Raw genomic sequence first — 16406 nt, forward strand, 5'->3', positions numbered from 1 at the left:
TTTGGTAACTCATTTCTGCCTGCGCTTCCAAACCATCAGTTAAATATTAACCACAGAACGAGTGGTTAAACGTGCTTCAGAAAGCATCTTCTCCCTTTAGCTTTGTGCACCACTGCACCTGACTGAAACATTCCTGCATCAATTATGATGTTAAACTTTGCATAGGATTAGGAAATGTACACAAAAATCTTAACGCAAGTGACAGTATGTCCCCTCTTTTGTTTTCTTTAACAGAACACATACTCTGGTACATAGAGGGTATCCTACCTTTTAAACAAATAACACCTGTTATTAGGCAACCTTAAACAGCAATTTAGTGGGAGTTTTTTATAAGCAGAAATGGGAAACATGGGATTTTGTTCAGTTTGACTCTTTCAAACAGGTATCATTGTATATAAATGGCATGTACATGTGTTTGTTTAACTCTCCTGTTGTCTTCTTCCCTCGGCCAGATTTCAAAAGGTAAGATATCACAGAATTGGCTTTATTTCATATAATTTCCTGACAATGGCATGGATGCTTCAAACTAGTTTTTAAAGAAAAGTTGAAAAGTGAGCCTGAGTATGCAAGGATTACAACCCTCATAAACTGGTATTTAATTTCCAATAGAACATAAACATGTGAGATGCTGGTGCTTATTGGAAAGCATTTGCTAAATTTTATGGTAGCAACACATAAACAAAGGCAGAAAAACACAATTTTTACTAATCACAAACAACAACATCACCATCTACAATATAAACATATGGTATGGATGTTTTCCATACCATAACTCTTAACATAACTCTTAACTTCTGGATGAGGGCGTATAAATATATATATAGTTGTATCACTGATGGTTTAACTTTCTAAATAAACCAGGACCAACATGATGCCAGTGGATCCACCATCTACCATCTTGCCACGTTCGAGAGGGGAGGGGGGCGGGGCAGAGATAAGGCTGTCCACACGGCTGAATAAGCCTTACGCCTCTCTAATCTCATTGGCCAGGAGATAGACGTAGTCCCGCCTCCTGTTGTGTAACCCGCCTGTGATTGGCCGAGAGAGCTGTCATCCCTGAAGTGGACGGGGTTTTCTTTGGTTCTGAGTTTTATGAGGCAACAGAAGAATTTTTGATTTCTTTTTGCTGCTGGAAACTCAGCCTCCAGGCCGACACAGTCTCTCGCCTGCTTCCCTCTTCAGATTTGCGTCATGGCTACGAAGAAAAACGCCAAAGTGAACGTTAAGTCCAAAGGTAGGTGCTGTGCGTGCGTGCGTGTGGTTGTGTGACAGGCGGTGGTTGATGATGCGTTGCAGCCTGCAGCTTTCACTCGCCAGGGCCTTGGAAAGTTAATCGGTGTCAAGCTGGGCTTCTTATTTTTCTAAACTGTCGTGTGCTGCTAGCTCCATGCATTTCTACAGAAGGCCGACTGAGCGAGTTAATAATTCCTTTACCTCGTCGCGTTCTGCTTGTGAACGCGTCAACATCGCTGCGTCGCAGCATGTTTGCTAGTTAGCGCGGTCTAATATTTGCTTACATAATCCCGGATTAATCTCCGTTGCAGCTTGATAAAATAAACCAAAAACTAAATAAAACTGTCGGATTTTCGGTTTTCCGCTTTGTTGTTTCGGCTGTGGGCACGGCCGCTGTTTGTGTGGTAGTTGAGGCCGGCGGAGGCCCGGTGTGTGCGGCTCACAGGAGGATTACTGAGCAGCGCCGCTTTGCACGAGACATACTTGATCAATACTGTGTCGCGCAGCATCACTGTCCACTAGGCCCCATTCATCCCCACTGCTCTCCTGGACACACACTCCCCGCCCCCGAGTGCTCTCAAATACCCACGTTGTCAAGTATAAGTCCGGGACGGGGGGCGGGATGGACCCTATACAGTGGTTCTGCGTCCTGCCATTGTTGTCCCTCCCCTATAGTAGACTACGACCCGCCAGCTCATCGTATGGAGGACGACCCCCCCCTTCGAAAACACATCCAACGTCTTAAATGCATGTCTCGGTTCAATGTGAGAGTTCTGCATTTGTTTAAATGGACTACAATACACTGCAAAAAACAATAAGGTTTCCTCTTCAGTTATGCAGAAACATATTTAAACGAGCTGTTAGTTTATTTTTTCAATTCAGAATCGTTTCTTATTCTAACTTTTTGTTCCTCCACTTGAAATCGCACAACTTTTCCACCAAATTCCGACTTGATTTTCAGCATAATTTTCACTTGATCTTTTTTTCCCAGTTTTTTCCAGACTTGTTAACCCCCAGACTCTGATCTATTTTCTCTTGAACAAACTCATATATATGTATTATTTATTGGGTTGCCCTGATCCTCTTCCCTACATTGGGATGTTGTGCACTCATATGTCTGATCCTGTGACACACATCCAGTCCGTGATGATACTCTCGTGTCACTAAAACAAACCCACCACCGGTCTTTCTTTCTCTCTCTGTTTGTCCTTCGACGCGTAAAACCACCGACACCTCTCGCGGTTATGCAATAGAAGAACAATAATAAGATGATGTGATTGTAGGCCAAAGGAGTGTTTGGATGAAGTACTTTCTCTTGTACTTTGGGAAATAAGTGGTGGTCCGTACCGACACGTAGCCAGCTGAGAGTGTCCACGTCGTGCGTGCGGCTGCGCGCGGCGCAATGAGCGGCGCTGTGCATGTGTGGTTTTAACTCCCGAGTACACTGTGTCCTCTTCTGACGACGACACAGGGCTCTCGCGTCCACCTTATAACCTCCAGCATGCTCTTAGTTTCTATAAACACGTGGTGATCGTAGCGGGCGCTTTTTTCTTTTTCGGTTAATATTCACTTTCTCGTGCCACATCTTGCTGCGCCTTTACGCGCACGTTACAGCTGCAGTCGGTTGCGCACACGCCAGAATGTGACGCGTCTTTCTCATTTGTGCTGTGCATGGGACTTTTTGTTCGTCTGGAGGTGCATCCACAATGTAGATGATCTTGAAGGTTGGAGAAGTTCAGGGAACAAAATGTTCAGTTTTTACTCGGGTCTGTTTCCTGACCCCGCCCACCTCGAGCCCCTGTGTTCACATGTGTTCACGTGCAGCTGGGTGACAAATGCAAACCATGGTAATACACAGGACTAGCTACAATGGAAGCCAAATGTGTGTGTGTGTGTGTGTGTGTGTATATATATATATATATATATATATATAATAATTAGGGCAAACAGCTTTGCGATATTCTAATGATCCACAAAGTTTACTCAGGTTATAAAGACAGAGTAGTCCTCTTCTGTATGGAAAGAAGACTCCTGAATAGAATAATGTCACAAGACAACAACATAACTGCTCTTTTTTTCAAATGTTACAGGAAGAATGATTACAAAAATCTGAAATAATATCCTAAATAACTCTTATTTTAGAATATCCACTATTACAGTAAGGAGACCTTCTGGACAAAATTAGATATTTCTACTTTTTTATGCTTTATGTGTAATTGTGAGGTGTGTCACCTTTATTAGAGAGCGCCACATAACTACCAGTTTAGTTAATCTGCCTCTCATTTGTCCCAACAATTCCTTTTCTTCTGTTCTTGTGAAAAACCTCTTATGGGCAAACAACACCCACAGGAGGTTTTGGTTAATTAAGACTTGAGTCACATTACACGATATAATTTAGTTACCATTCAGTTATTGTTCGTGACTTCGAAACCATTATTACTGTGTATTTGGTGAATCATAATTATAGTGAATTTAGTAGGTCGGATTTCCTTTGACACTTTGAAGAGTGACACCAGGCAGGCGTTTGTGACGGCGTGCGGATGTGAAACTGTTTGGATTCAATACTCTCATTCATCCACAAGTGTCAAGTCATTTGTACAGTTGAAAAGCAATGTGACGTGTGATCACATGACTTAGCACAAACAATCCAAACCAGTTCCACAAAAGTGGAGACACAGTTGAATGTATGGGGGGGTGGGGTATGCAGATTACAAACTTTATAAACTCGTATTTCATTCCCAATGGAACATATTTTCTCATTTGGAATTTGATGTTCAATAGCAGCAACACATCTTAAAAAAAAGTTTACTGTGCATTCCACCAATGTAGGTTAAAGTCGTACGTTTCAAAGAAGAAGCCAGTCCAGAAACGCTGCCGCAATGCATATGTAAAATAGCTTGAGGGAATCTGTGACTTCCAGAGGAGATGGACTGTCTGGCGTATTATCAGAAGGTTTATGGTCTCTGACGGTATGAGTTTTCAGTGGTGACTATACAAGTGGCAGCTAACACATCTGGAAAGACTACACCGATATCGAAAAGTCCATGGGAGGTTGAAGAGCCACATCTGCTGCTTTCTTTCCAGAGTTCTGGTCTTTCAAGGGAGAAATCTTATCATATTTCAGCTAAACCACATCCTGCGTCCATCACAGCAGCAAGGCTTCACGGTGGAGGAGTCCAGCTGCTGAAGCAACCTGCAGTTTAGATATTTCACCATGAAAATACTCCCAACATGAGGTCGTCTCACTTCTCAGATGTTCACATGTTAAAAGGCCCCGTTTATACGTTTTCAAGGGGAAATGCTGAAACGATGCCTTTTGACTTGAAACGTTGTCAAATAAACAAGGTTTTAATGGAGTTTAAAACGACGGAATGATCCAAAAAAAAATCTTGTATGTTTAACTTATTTAAATTTACATTCAACAAAGTATCCATAGTTTTTCGTATCGGGCTTCTCATTGCAAACACAGAAGGTGGTTTATCAGAGAGACATCGGTTTATTTTGGTGTCAGTTTGTTTGAAAGGTTTTTCTGAGAACTTCTCGTGGTTGACCGGTCGACGGATCTCTGAAAAGAGAGGTTTCGTTTGTATGAAAGTGTGTTACGTTGGATTTCTATAAACCTCATCCCGATTTTCTTGTTTGTCACATGTTTCCTTTGCTTTTCTGCGTTATACTCCCTCAGGGCTCCTCTTCTTCTTCCTCCTCCTCCTCCTCCCCTCTGCTGAAGGCTTCAGAAGGGTAACAGCTTTGTCTGTCCCTAAAGAACTGATGTGTCGTGCCTTTTGCATTTGGTGTGTGTGTGTGTGTGTGTGTGTGTGTGTGTGTGTGTGTGTGTGTGTGTGTGTGTGTGTGTGTGTGTGTGTGTGTGTGTGTGTGTGTGTGTGTGTGTGTGTGTGTGTGTGTGTGTGTGTGTGTGTGTGTGTGTGTGTGTGTGTGTGTGTGTGTGTGTGTGTGTGTGTGTGTGTGTGTGTGTGTGTGTGTGTGTGTGTGTGTGTGTGTGTGTGTGTGTGTGTGTGTGTGTGTGTGTGTGTGTGTGTGTGTGTGTGTGTGTGTGTGTGTGTGTGTGTGTGTGTGTGTGTGTGTGTGTGTGTGCGTGCGTGCGTGCGTGCGCGCGTGCGTGGCAACCTCATGTAACTTGCATGGAAGTGTCATGCCCTGTGTGCTTGTGTAATGGACTGAAATCAGTTTGTCTTGAGACAACAATACATGAGAGATCAGCCTTCTTTTTAGAATGTCTGAGGAATCATAGGAATGTTCAGATTTTAAACTTTTTCAATCATTGATACTTATTATCAGGAAGTTTTTCACGTTAGTTTTTACGACAGACATGCAACATCAAAGTGTGTAATTTATGTCAAGCTTCATTTGTCCCACTAACCCTTTGAGGTGCTTGTGCATCGAACACACTATTGTAACTTAAAGTCCAACGTGATAATTGTAATACAACAGGTTTGTTAATGTGATAACATTTGTCCTTCATGGGGCTTAGCTGTGTGACATTGCATGCGAAAAGCAGCGGCTTTAATATTGTATCTTCATTTTCATAATGCATGATAAAAGAAAAAAAAAAGATGTTTTTACCAATTTCCACTGAATAAAATTCATTTAGAGCAACAAAATGTGTTTCCTTTTAAAATGAAGGTAACACAACTCTTAAAGTTGTGTACAGCGTTACTTTAAATGCAAAAACTGTGGAGTAGACATTATATTACATTTTTAGCTTTTAAAGTCATTTGAATAAATGTTCCGGTTTCGTTGTTTAGCTATTTTAACCTTTGTGGTGGTTTTAGCCATTTCATTTTTAGGTGTTTTCGAGCAGTGTTCGTTGTTTTGGATGTAATTTGTTGCCAATTCTCTGGACTTTAACTGCTTTAGTAGTTTTAAGTGATTTTATCGGTTTCAGCCGTCTTGTTTTTTTTGTTGTTGTTTGCCTTCTATTCTGGTTTTCTCTATTTAACAGTTCTAGCAATTTGAGCTTGTTCCGTTTTTTAAACAGATTTTTACCTTCTTTTTTTTTTTGGTTGCTCTTTTAAATTTTTACTGCCCACCAACTGTTTTTGGCCATTTTAAATATTTCAACACAGCCGTTTGTTGTTTCTCTCCTCATGCAGGTAAAACCAGTATGTTTGGCAGTGAACGCAAACTATTCTGTTTGCACTAAATGAAACTTATCTTCCTTCGAGACTTTTTTGTCGTTTGCATGATGTCATGATGAGTGTGTTTTTGGAAACCCAACATTTATCACATGAAGAGATGCAGATTGCATTCAAAAACAATCACATGGTGGGCACAGGTAAATATCAGATGTACTGTATGTTAATGCCAATGAAGACTGCAACTTGCAAAAAAAAAAAAAAGAACGCTCCGACTCTGTGTAGAGAGGGGGAAAGCTGCTACTGCGCACCACGGCTGTGTCATGCTAACTAGATCGTTTTCAGCATTTCTGCCATTTCAATATAAACTGACATCGTTTTCAAAATGTTTCTGTGTCAGTGCAAACATCTTCTGAAAGAGGTTGATCTGGAGAGTAGAAATCTTGTTTCCTTTGGCCTATAATCTCCATTAGTTGTACTGAACCGTTGTGTTTTAAAGATGACATTTAATGCGATGCTCACCTAAATTCTCACGAGTTCCTCAGTTCAGTATGTGCTGTTTTTGACGTTTTAAAGTCGTCGACTGACTTTTTATTCTAATTAGTTTTGGTATTGGGCCTGCTGTATAAATCCAATCGGGTTGACACCAGCTTCACCAGACAGACAGTTGATCACCGCTGCTGACTTTCTGGGGATTTATCATAACAAAGCCGCGCATGGGAATTTGGTTCCTGCCTTTTGTTCCTCGATCACAGCCGCCCTCGCTGGAATGTACCGTCCCAGATTCTCTGCTGCTGTGAAATGAAATAAACTGGAGGAAATTGGTTACTGTTGAAATGTAGCTCGCTGACAGAAGCTAAGATTTTCACATTGCTTAGTGGAGTGAGCACTTTAGGGAGGCTTGGAGTGGTTTGGATAAAGGTCAGAGGTCAGCGGTCTGCAGGTTTCAGTGGTTAGAGAATGTGCAGGAGCTGGTATATCCTCAAAGGAGCACATACCTGCCCTGTATTTGTGTGTGCACATAAGCATGTTAAAAGCCTTGGGGAAGAACAAAAAGTTTGGAGACGGCAAACCTTACATAACGACGTGTACGTAAAAGAGAGTGAGGGGAGAGTTTTCACAAGTCTGCTGCACATGTCGGCGTGGTCGTAAACATGGAGCGAAGAGAGGAACGGAGCGGTATGTTATTCTATGGTTTCTTTTCTTTTCTTCAGGTCCTTTAATGCTCATTTCTTTGTGACTTTATTCTTTTTTTTTTCTCAATGCAAATCTTATTGGATTGTTGAAACGCAAGACATTCACAGAAATAGTTAACTGTCTCATTGCACTTCGTCTTCCTCTCGCAGTTCAAACACGCCTGGTAGTTTTTCTAAGTTTTACTGCCTTCAGCCTCTACAGGTTCAACCAGATCTGAACTATTGTTAAATCAGTTAATCCAGCCTTTAATTCCATCGTATTCTACTGCAGTTTTGATGTTTCATTGAGTTGTTGAGAAGAAAAATATATGTTCAACCTCTAAAGCAACAAGCTGAAGATGTAAACCAGAATTTCTTGACGTGTCAGATGCCTCACACATTTGTACTTCACGGCTGAAACACCACCACGAGCCATGTGATTTGTTGAAACGTGTTTTGAACCAAGTCCTTTTTTAGTAACGCCATCTTGGATTCCATAATGTTCATGTTACAGGACATTATTATTACTGGAATAAGTGTTCTCATGGTTTTTATTTCATCCATTCTCCATTACGCCTATAACAAATCCAGCCATGAAAATTTGTATTTTTAAAGATGGACTAAATATGTACATATATAATAGATGGTTTGTTTGTTTTTTGTAGGAAGTAGCACAGAGAGGAATTGCTCTTTTTTTGTTGTTGTTGTTGTGTGGCTGATCATGTGACTTAGGCCTTGTTTACACGACAACGTTTCAAGTGAATGTGCATCGATATTGTTTCAAAAAATGTTTGCCTTTTATATGGCAACGTTTTGAAAATGTCCGTTAACACAGAAATGGCTGAAACGCTAAAAAAATCAGGTAGTTTTACTCTAGTAGTGGGTGCTGTTGGTGTTTTTTGTAATGACACCACGTGTGTGCAGTAAACATTACCATAGACGAGTACACAGACGTTCATATTGACAGACGATGGAGTTGGATTGCTATTGAGAATTACTCTCAGCCATAAAACTATCAAGTCCCAGGAGAATATGCACTGGGAGTCATGACACTCTGGAGGAAACTTTGTTGTTATGGTCGGTCTACACGCACATCTGCAGCAGAAGTATTGACGACTGTCATTGTGCTCATGAGGAGCAGAGTTGAGCAGAGTAGAGTTTCAGAAAGTTGTGTTTTCAGTGACTCCAAGCACCGCTGTTGTGTAAACAACCACTAAAGCTGCAAAGAAAGTTTCCCATTTTCACTTATAAAACATTGTTGTGCGAATGTTACCTAACGTTATGTTCCTTCATACATGTTGTAGTGACTTGTTGAGACTTGTTCTTCATCCTCATCGATTATTCCGGCATGTTTCTGTTTCAGCTGCGGTATCCTCCCTAACGCAGCTCCCGTGTAATGTCGGATCAGTTTTGCAACGCCTGAGTGTTGCACATTTTCTTGTTTGAACTGTGCAGGTTTGTTCCGAAAGCACCGCCTCGACTCTGCCTTTAGCCCGCCGTAATTTAATCATCTGCAGGTGACCGTGCGACATGGAATACGTTGTTGACTTGTTTAGTAATCGATTTCATCGATTCGTGGTGGAATTAGCGAGGGGCTCACCTTCCGTGTGAGGCGGAGAAAAGCAGCTGTCCTGTCAAGCTGGCCTGGTTTGTTGGGATGTTGAATGGCTGTGTTGTTTCCCCCCCCTGTATGTCACAGCCAGCTGGTCTTAACAACACTATGAATAGCTGTCTATTTATACTGCAATTTGTAGCCATCCCAGGATCAGACAAAAAAAAAAAATGACAGAGAGCTAAGATTACCCACAGAGAAACAGCGGAGGGACAGAGACAGAGGAGGTGAGAGAGGGAAGAGAGGAGGAGGGAAAGCCGATCTTTTCTCCTCAGCTGTGGGCTGCTTTTTTGGACTGGTTAACCTCTTGGCCGGTCAGTCGGTGGGTCGGTGAGTGGTTAGAAGGAAGGGGATGGGTGATCCAGCGACCCTCATGGAGACCACCACCGCTCCCGTTGTCACAGCTACCATGATAGCCGAGGAAATGCAAGGTGAGCACCGAGCGCGTGGACGTCGCTGTGCGGGGCTGATTGTTCGGTAGTTGGAGACCACTGGACGTTCATGTTGTGTCCCAGATCAAGTTTACTACGTTCCTTTGTCACATTCGCTTGGTTGAATGTTTCTTTCAGAAGTGCATGTAGACATTGTAAGTAAGTGTTATGGAGCATTTTGTCTGTGTTTTATTGGCTTCAGACTGAACACTGAAAGTCTCTGTGTTCAGGAGTGTGTGAGGTTTGACCTAGCACCACGTAGCGGACGTCTCCACCTGTTCCATTCTCTCCACAACTATTTTCTCCCAGCATGCACTGTAGGATGCCATTAGCACTCCAAAAATAGCTTCATGGAAATAGTTTAGTTTTCTATTCACATCGTCAAGCTCAGGTGCAGCCGATGAGACGTGATCGCTTAAAAGATTTATTTTTTTTCCACAGCATCTAAGTGTTCACATGACACTTTAAAGTTTTAGCTGGGTTGTTGCATAAAGGTGACAAAGTAAATATAGCTTCATATTTACCTGTACTCAGGTTGCTTTATCACTTCAGTTCCACAAATGGTAATAACACTTCAAACATGAACAGGTCGGTCGATTGAAACCACTTTGACCGTCTAATAATAAACCTTTTGACCCTTATCAAGGCAGAATTTGTAGCAGAGTTGTTGCACTGGATCCGGGATGTCAAACATATGGCCCAGGGGATTTAACCGGCGTCTAAAAGGAAGACATTGACTGGGATTTTTATCTGAAAGCAACTGCCGCTCCCAATTTCTGACACGGCGTCTTCAAGTGAAAAGGCCAAATTTTGATTGCATTTTGGGTCCGTTCACACAACAACGGCGCTCTGAGCCACCGAAAACACAACTTTTTTCAAAACGTGTGTAACTGGTGCGTTTGCTCTGAATAACGGACATGATTTTCAAAACGATGCCGTGCACATGTTAAACTTTTCTGAAACAATGCGATGTCATGTGAAGCGTCGTCCTGTTGGACAGAGTCCTGGTGAAATGTGGCTGAAGAGCAAGTAGCTTTAGCATCGGGGCAATACGATGAGCGGGAAGTTTTAAAGACCCGCGTTCTGAATACTGCAAGTGGAGAACTTCGGTTTTTGGACTTGTTGAAACTGCACTTGTTTCTCTTTTAAATGATCAACTTGTTTAAAATTTGTATAATGAAGATTTTCATACTGCAATTTGGCTGCTGGACAACAAGGATTTATCTGCAGACATATTTACACAGATACATTCTGGAAAGAAAACAACTGGGAAAACATTTGACTTCTTCCTGTGAGGATGATGATGATGATGATGATGATGATGAAGTCCTCCTCACTGAATGGTTTGGCGTGCGGTTGTGCTCATGTGTGACTAAAAGTGTGTCTTTTGGCTGTGGGAATGTGCATGTTCGTGCTCCACATACATTTCAACAAGACTGAGTCCTCTGATGCATTTCAGGAGGCAAGAAGATGATCCACAGCCGAGGTGTCAAACAAACAACCGAGAGATGAACACAAAGAAAATCATATTTTATAGTTCTCCACTGGTGAGATTTAAGAGAGAGATTTGGGAACGGTTGATTCCAGTGTGGAGCTGCTGTGAGAATTTCCTGCTTCTTTGCTAATGAAAAAGTTTGATTGGACAGTGATGAAAACATGTGCTGCTGAAGTTGTTCAGTCAAGAGAATCACAACATCATTTCAGATTTCACATAGTTTTATCATGGTCTTTGAGAAAAAAGTGCTCTGAATGTGAACATTTTCAGAATACACTTGCATGTTTTTGCACTAAAACAAAAGAAAAATAGGGAGTTGTTGATATTTTTGGGGGTTTATAGATTGATGTTTTCCGTTTGGCCCCATTGACATTGAATTGGTCTTTGCATGGCCCCTGAGGAGAAAAGAGTTTCACTGCACTCACTGATGCAGTTATGTGAAGCGTATAGGTTTGTTTCTACTTGTTCTGCAAAATATTTCACAAGCTTAGTGCAGCCTTTTTGCATTTTGCAAATCTTGGTCAACCAATAAGTGTTTCCATTGGCCAGCATCTTTGGCCAATCAGATGGAGCCCTACTGCCCTGGATAGTGCCAACATTACAACATATCTGGTGGAAACGGGCAAGAAGTCAAACAAACAAAAAGAATCGAGACTAAAATAACTAAAATAACAAAGTCAACAAACTGAAACGGAGCTGGTGGAAACTGCAGACAAGGAAAAAACAAACAGCGCAGTTGATTTAAAGCTGGATCCAAGAAGAAACTACAAAGACATCGTATCTGTTGATTCATCACAAGTCATAATAGAATCCTTAACATGATTGCATCTTTAATTTACACCTACATGTTTTTTTGGACAACAAAAAGAAGTGAAAATACATCTAGTGGTGCGTGTGTGCGTGGCTCATCTTTTCGCGCTTTGAATCATTACGTGAAATTGGATAATAAAAAAAAAAAGGAGACTTGTTAACATTCCCACTAAACTAACTTTGTGTGTTTCCGGCTTCTAGATGGCGCCAAAAGTCAGTCAGCCAGCAAGAACGGGAAGAAATCCGACTCCGGCTCCAGCGGCAGCTTCTTCACCTGGTTCATCGTGCTGGCCCTGCTGGGCGTCTGGACCTCTGTGGCTGTGGTCTACTTTGACTTAGTTGATTATCAGGGAGTCCTCGGTGAGTATACGTCAAAACACACACACATTGTGCTTGTTATTCCAAAGAGCTGGCAGGTGGAGGCAGCAGCTAATTTGACTCATGTGTTTATAGTCATCTCACAATAAAATCTCTCAATATGACTCAGTTGAGCACATTCAGACCCTGTCATGTGGTAACGATCGACTGGAAATGGCATTTTGGCAAAAGTTTTTCGCTTCAGAAAAATGCTGAAAACGTTGCAGTTCGCATGTCAGACCACTAGTTGGTGCTTCATTTTTTATTTTATTTTTTATAACGCAATGGCACACGCATGCATGCAGGTTCTGTATTTCTTCATTGTATTTCACCCAGCCAGTATCTAGTGTACGTTTCTCTACAGTACGTGTTTTTAGAAGTAAGCGAGAGGGATCACATGTGCAGAAAAACACTGAGGTGTAGAGATTTGCTTCTCAAAAACGTAGCACTCTGGGAGCCGCTTTCGCTTTAAAACATCCTGTTAACATAAGCTCAGCATTCACTACTAATCCAGTGCACGTTCTATTGTCCAATAAAGTTTCTGCTTTAATGGACCAACACTTGCTTGAAGTAAATATTCAGGTAGATGGGATGTAAATGGGGGAAAAATGAAAATAGGCTGCAATAATCCAACTGAAATGCGGTGCAGCCTTATGCAGTCAGGTATTAGTTGGACTGCAGCTAAGAATTATTTTGCCAATCGATTAATCATAGAAATAATCAACAGATTATCCGATTAATCATTTGTTTTTAACAAACATTTTTGTTTAGCCTTTATTTACTCAGGTAAGTTGTTAAGAAAAAATTTTCATGAAGAAAAAGAAGCACAATGGAATTGTGCATTTTATTTAAATAATTCCTGTAAAACAGTTAAAAATGAACACAATGTGCTTAATGAGTAAAAATTTGACACAGATATGAACTGCTGTCTCAACTTCGTCTCAGTTTCTCTCCCACATTTCTCTCACAAATACAACACCACACTCGCACAATCACAAATTCTTAATTACAGATGCACAAATCCTTTTTTACAAGTCACAGATTAAAAAAGAAGAAAATTTACGATACACAACTACAAATTCCACTTTTACACGTGCTCAAACCTTTTTCACCAATAATGCCTCCATACTTTTCTCCCATTTCTTGGAACGTTGGGCAGCCGCCTCGGCCATCTTCCTCAAAGCATCGACTTTGACCGACAGTGCTGTGGCACATGATGCAAAACAAGGCCAACTATTGGCTGTTCGCGGCTTCTCCTGCTGTGCTGGTAGATTACAGCCACAGGTGGCTCGTTACTGCCACACTGTGGTAGCTTGGTTGAAAATTTTTTTTAGTAATCGATTATATCCATTACTTATTTCATCCCTAGTTATTAGTAAAGCAAAGCGTTTACTTTTATAGACTGTGTACAATCGCTTTTGTCACATTACATGAGACACACAAATGTACGTAAATAGAAACTAGCCGATGATTCTTTACTCCACCGTCCTCTTGGAGTCGTCCGGTCAGATGTCTGCATGTTCTCTCTGATCCGTCTCTCACTAACTTATAAATGCTACGTTAATTGTTTTCCAGTCACTTACGGAATATGAATGTCTTCAATGTCATTCTTGCTGTTTTTTCTTTCCAATGTGTTTGTTTTTTGTTTTGCATGCAGACAAAGCTAAAGGCATTCAAATTAACCTGTCTGAGGCCTTGCAAGGTAAAAATTCACAAGGCTTTTTTTTTTTTTTTTTCCTTGCATCCTATTAAAAGATGACTTGTGTTCTGTCGTTTCCCCTTTGACCTTACACATTCCTAAGAGACCTGAATCTAACAGATTTAGTTTTGAAATTTTGAAATTTGTAAAAATCTAAAGGTAAAAAATTTTTTTTTAGATGAATTCAATTCAATTCAATTGTATTTGTAAAGCGCTAAATCACATCAACAAACATCATGAAAAATATATTTTTTAAAATTGGAAAGAACAAAGGCAGTAAAGATAGACTGAATTGATTCTTCCTGTTTAGATCCAGGTTGAGATTTGTCCCGTGTCTTTTCCACTGTAGCTCCTTTAGTGACCCACGTGATGCTTTCCAGAGAGTTAAAGACTCCATGAAAAGAGCAATACATCTCAATCTGTTTGTATTTATGTTCATTATATATTGATATGGGTCAGTTGGTTGTTGAAAATGTTAAGCATTTGAAATGCACATTCATAGATTCAATCTCACACACTTACATCTACTTTTTGAAAACACTTGAATGTCTCTCAGACGTAGTTTCATGGAGTCTTTAAGCTTTTCCTTGTTATTTACCCTCCTGCCCCCTCTTCTATCCTCCTAAAAAGGATAATTTATCCACTTTCTGTCTATCTCCTTGAAAATGGAGAACTCGTCCTTTCGTGTTAGTTTTTATGCATGTTTGTGTCTGTCTGCGTCCTGTGGGAACAAATGTTAAAGGGTCCAGTGTGTTTGTCGCCGCTGCAGGTAAACTGGTGGCATACGATACAGACGGAGATGGCGATTTTGATGTCGAGGATGCTAAAGTGCTGCTAGGCAAGTCGATTCATATCTAATCTATTGCTAACGTTTGTGTTGTGCCGTCGGTGTCCTGCAGAACGGGGGGGCCGGCTGAGTTCTGCAGGCCGCTCATGGTCTGTGATGTCCTGTGTCTGTGGAATACTTAAAAATGGCATTTTGGGTTTCTTTTGCATGGTTGTTAATCAAATGACTTTTGAGACGTAGCGAAGGTGCTGAACTCCTCAAACACTTGAGTTCCTTTGCCTTGAATTTGAGTTTTTATTCCTGAGGTTTCGTCCTGAGGTTGATGGTTTAATTCCAGTGTGTGTGTGTGTGTGTGTGTCCCCCGCCCCCAAAAAAATAACTCAAAAACCCTTTTGTAGATGAAAGAGCTAAACAAAACCAAAGCTTCTGGAGCAGCATTACGAAAAGATCATTGGGATTCATGGAGCTTTGTCGTGGCAAAAATATTGTTTTGACCTAATTTGATTAATTGAACGTACCACTTTTAACACTTTTATTTAACTTGATGGAGCATTTCCACTCTCCAGAGAACAGCTACTTTAGTGCAAACTTTATTCACAGGCCCAACATTGCACTGCTTATTGGTTTTATGATCTAAAGTTTTTCTGAGGAATAGAAATCAGGGGTGTTGAACACGTTTTAGTTCAGGGGGCCACATGCAACCCAATAACATCTCGAATGTCCCGGATCGGTAAAATTGTGCTATAATAAATTTAAACTTTAAAGTTTTTCTTTGTTGTGGTGCAGAGTATATGTGATGAAAATGTCTGTTTTTCCAAATCTGAATAAATAATGGCAAAAATGACTGCAATCTCGACATAAAGCCATATTTAATGACTCAAAACTCAGTGCAACGTTCCAACAACATCAGTAACTGTTGCATGTTTTACATACTCACCCTGACAACATGACTCAGAGCCTAGTTTGATAGCTACAAGGTAGCGAGCTTTCAAAGCAGCAGCACTGATATCTCAGAAATGTTCACTCAACGCTTTCTTTGCCATTTTTACCGTTTGCTTGGTAGCTCGGCGTGCCGCATTTGGCCCACAGGCCTTATGTTTGACACCTCTAATATGTAAGATTTTCAATCCGGTGACTTTAATGAGATGATGTACACATTTAAGAGGTGAAGTTTTTCTCTCTGCTTGAACACGTCTTTCTGTGCTGTAGGGTTACTTTTTTTTTTTTTTAAGCATCTCACTTATCAAAAGCTTTGAAGAGCAGTGAGTTTAATGAGACTCCTTCGAGCTCTCGGGTGTTTGCAGTCGCGGGAAATGAGAAACGCACTGCAAATTGACTCCTGGATTTTCCAGTGAGCATTTTTGTCATTTCTCAGGCTGGACCATAGGTCACAAATTTATCATCATTGCTTTAACACATAGATTAAATTGAATCCCTGCTGTTGACGGTGTAATAAATTCTCCAGTGGTTAGAGTATTCCAAGTATCGTTTGATTTAAGCAGCATAACAGTAATTTATGCAATAAATCTCCCTCAAAAACATAGTGAAATTGTTTAAACACACCTTCAAAATTAAGTTGTGTATTTTATTTTATTTTTTTAAAAACCCGCACTTAATGACTTTTAGAAGACTTTGCACAGTATCTCACAAATGTATCACCGTAGCAACATTCAAAATATACAGACAGTGAAACACTCTACTTTAATAAAGTGTG

At 40.8% G+C, this 16406-nt stretch overlaps 1 protein-coding gene across 6 annotated transcripts in view; it reads left to right on the forward strand.

Moving 5' to 3' along the window:
- The first annotated feature begins 1052 nt into the window (after positions 1 to 1052).
- asph (aspartate beta-hydroxylase) overlaps positions 1053 to 16406 on the forward strand; it is a 30250-nt gene continuing 14896 nt past the window's right edge. For 2 of the 6 annotated variants that reach the window (XM_080484430.1, XM_080484431.1), the window contains exons 1-4: positions 9269 to 9544; positions 12051 to 12209; positions 13864 to 13908; positions 14675 to 14743. In XM_080484430.1, coding sequence (XP_080340556.1) covers positions 9466 to 9544; positions 12051 to 12209; positions 13864 to 13908; positions 14675 to 14743 — 352 coding nt within the window. In that variant the 5' untranslated portion in view covers positions 9269 to 9465. Of the gene's footprint in view, positions 1235 to 9268; positions 9545 to 12050; positions 12210 to 13863; positions 13909 to 14674; positions 14744 to 16406 lie in introns of those variants that run through there. The other 4 variants (XM_080484432.1, XM_080484434.1, XM_080484433.1 and 1 more) reach the window with 4 other exon arrangements.

Source organism: Lipophrys pholis, assembly GCF_963383615.2.
Source record: "Lipophrys pholis genome assembly, chromosome: 1".
In the NCBI taxonomy this organism is placed as follows: domain Eukaryota; kingdom Metazoa; phylum Chordata; class Actinopteri; order Blenniiformes; family Blenniidae; genus Lipophrys; species Lipophrys pholis.